Source organism: Austrofundulus limnaeus, unplaced genomic scaffold (genome assembly GCF_001266775.1).
Source record: "Austrofundulus limnaeus strain Quisiro unplaced genomic scaffold, Austrofundulus_limnaeus-1.0 Scaffold513, whole genome shotgun sequence".
Classification (NCBI taxonomy): domain Eukaryota; kingdom Metazoa; phylum Chordata; class Actinopteri; order Cyprinodontiformes; family Rivulidae; genus Austrofundulus; species Austrofundulus limnaeus.
Window position 1 is genome coordinate 434210 of NW_013952915.1, and position 2164 is coordinate 436373.

General features: G+C 43.4%; 1 protein-coding gene across 1 annotated transcript in view; it reads right to left on the reverse strand.

Moving 5' to 3' along the window:
• LOC106530372 (fibrillin-1) overlaps positions 1 to 2164 on the reverse strand; it is a gene marked incomplete at its 5' end in the record, with an annotated part of 60709 nt that overhangs the window by 44715 nt on the left and 13830 nt on the right. Inside the window, 4 exon segments of the mRNA XM_014025971.1 lie at positions 207 to 332; positions 626 to 748; positions 942 to 1067; positions 1626 to 1751. Coding sequence (XP_013881425.1) covers positions 207 to 332; positions 626 to 748; positions 942 to 1067; positions 1626 to 1751 — 501 coding nt within the window.

Genomic DNA, 2164 nt, shown 5'->3' on the forward strand with positions numbered 1-2164 from the left:
TACTTTTAATACTTAAAAAGAGTTTGTGTCAGAAATTTACATTTGATACTTAAGTACAAAAAGTATCAGATACTTTAAAAGTTTTACTCAAGTAATATTTTCAGAGAAGACTTTAACTTTTACCAAAGTATTTTTATGATAAGATACTTGTACTTTTACTGAAGTATCACTCTGAGGTACTTTGTACAACCCTGGTCCAGACGTACCCAGGCAGGTCTTCATGTCCTCTGAGGACATGAAGCCGTCGAAGCACAGACACTGGAACGTCCCCGGGGTGTTGGTGCACTGCCCCCCGTCACACACCTCGGGGGTCTCCTCGCACTCGTCGATGTCTGAGGAAGAGGGACAGAGAAGACCGGGTCAGCCAGGAAGCAAGGTCACCGTGGTAACAGTGTCTGTCACTCCCTGACTCCTGAGAGGCACAAACTGTGTGAAGTCTAAGCTGGTTGGCCCAGCGCTTGGCTCTGTTTCTACATAAAAGAGCCTTCACTGAAAACTCTGCAAGTTTGATAGAAAGGGGGCGGAGCCAAACCAGACTCCCACTCAGTACCTGGAGACTGACGGTTTGTTAGCAGCTGGGTACGAAACGGTTACAGTAAATAAGAGAGGCCGAGCTGGGACTGACCGGTGCAGGTCCGCAGGTCCGGCATCAGGGCGTAGCCGCCGCGGCAGCTGCACTCGTAGCTGCCCTCAGAGTTGGTGCAGAAAGACTCACAGCCGCCGTTCTCGATCGTACACTCATCAATGTCTGAGCAGCAGAGACATCATCATCATCACCATCATCATCATCACCACCATCATCACAATCATCACCATCATCATCATCATCATCATCACCACCATCATCATCATCACCATCATCATCATCACCACCATCATCACAATCATCACCATCATCATCATCATCATCATCACCATCAGTCTGAGGCTTCAGGACCTACCTACACAGTCCAGTCTGTCCTCAGTGGACTTATAGCCTGTGTTGCACACACACTGGTAGCGGCCGATCATGTTCACACACTGGCCGTTCCTGCACAGCCTGTCGCTCAGATCACACTCGTTTATATCTGGGAAMAAAGCACATTTATTATCCACGTTTCATCAGTCAGCCCTTTATTTTTGTTTCAAAACAAAACTGGCACAAAACACTAAAATGACTCTTAACTATTTGAACATCGAGAAACAATTAAACTGTTTTTAAAAACATTTKTATATAATGTCAATGAAGGAAGATTCAAAGGACTAGTCAAGATTTGTCCTAAACTGAGCTAATTAATGTAAATTACCTAAGGTAATTAATGATAATAAACTGAGGTAAGTAATGGTAATAAACTGAGTTCATCTTAATAAACTAAGGTGATTATTGGTATAAATTAGCTAAGTAAGTTAATGGTAATAACTGATTTTTTGTTAATAATCTAAGTTAATTAATGGTAATAATTGATTTAATGTTAATAATCTGAGTTAATTAATGGTAATAAACAGATAAAATCAAAGGTGAGTGATCATGTAGTGTCTCCACTGTAGGTGAAAGTGTTTTTCTGTTGATTCTAAAGGCGGAGTCAGCAGATGAAGCTCCGCCCTCACTTCAAACCCAAACTGATCCACAGATAAAAGTTTCTCACCGAGGCAGGCCGAGCCGTCAGGAGCGATCGTGTGTCCGTCGGGGCAGACGCACTGGAARCTGCCCTCTGTGTTTACACATTCACCCCCCCGACACAGCAGGGGGTTTCTCTCACACTCATCGATGTCTGGAGACAGGCAGAGGTCAAAGGTCAGAGGTCAGGTTAAACTCTGAGAAGCTGCTGATGCCTGATATGCTCATCAGCTGACACAACCAGTGAGTACCTGTCAGATCCATCATGTGATGATCATGTGACGATCATGTGATAATCATGTGATGATCATGTGATGATCATGTGACGATCATGTGACGATCATGTGATGATCATGTGATGATCATGTGATGATCATGTGATAATCATGTGATAATCATGTGATAATCATGTGACGATCATGTGCAATCATGTGACAATCATGTGACGATCATGTGCGATCATGTGACAATCATGTGACGATCATGTGACGATCATGTGACGATCATGTGACATCATGTGACAATCATGTGACGATCATGTGACGATCATGTGACGATCATGTGACA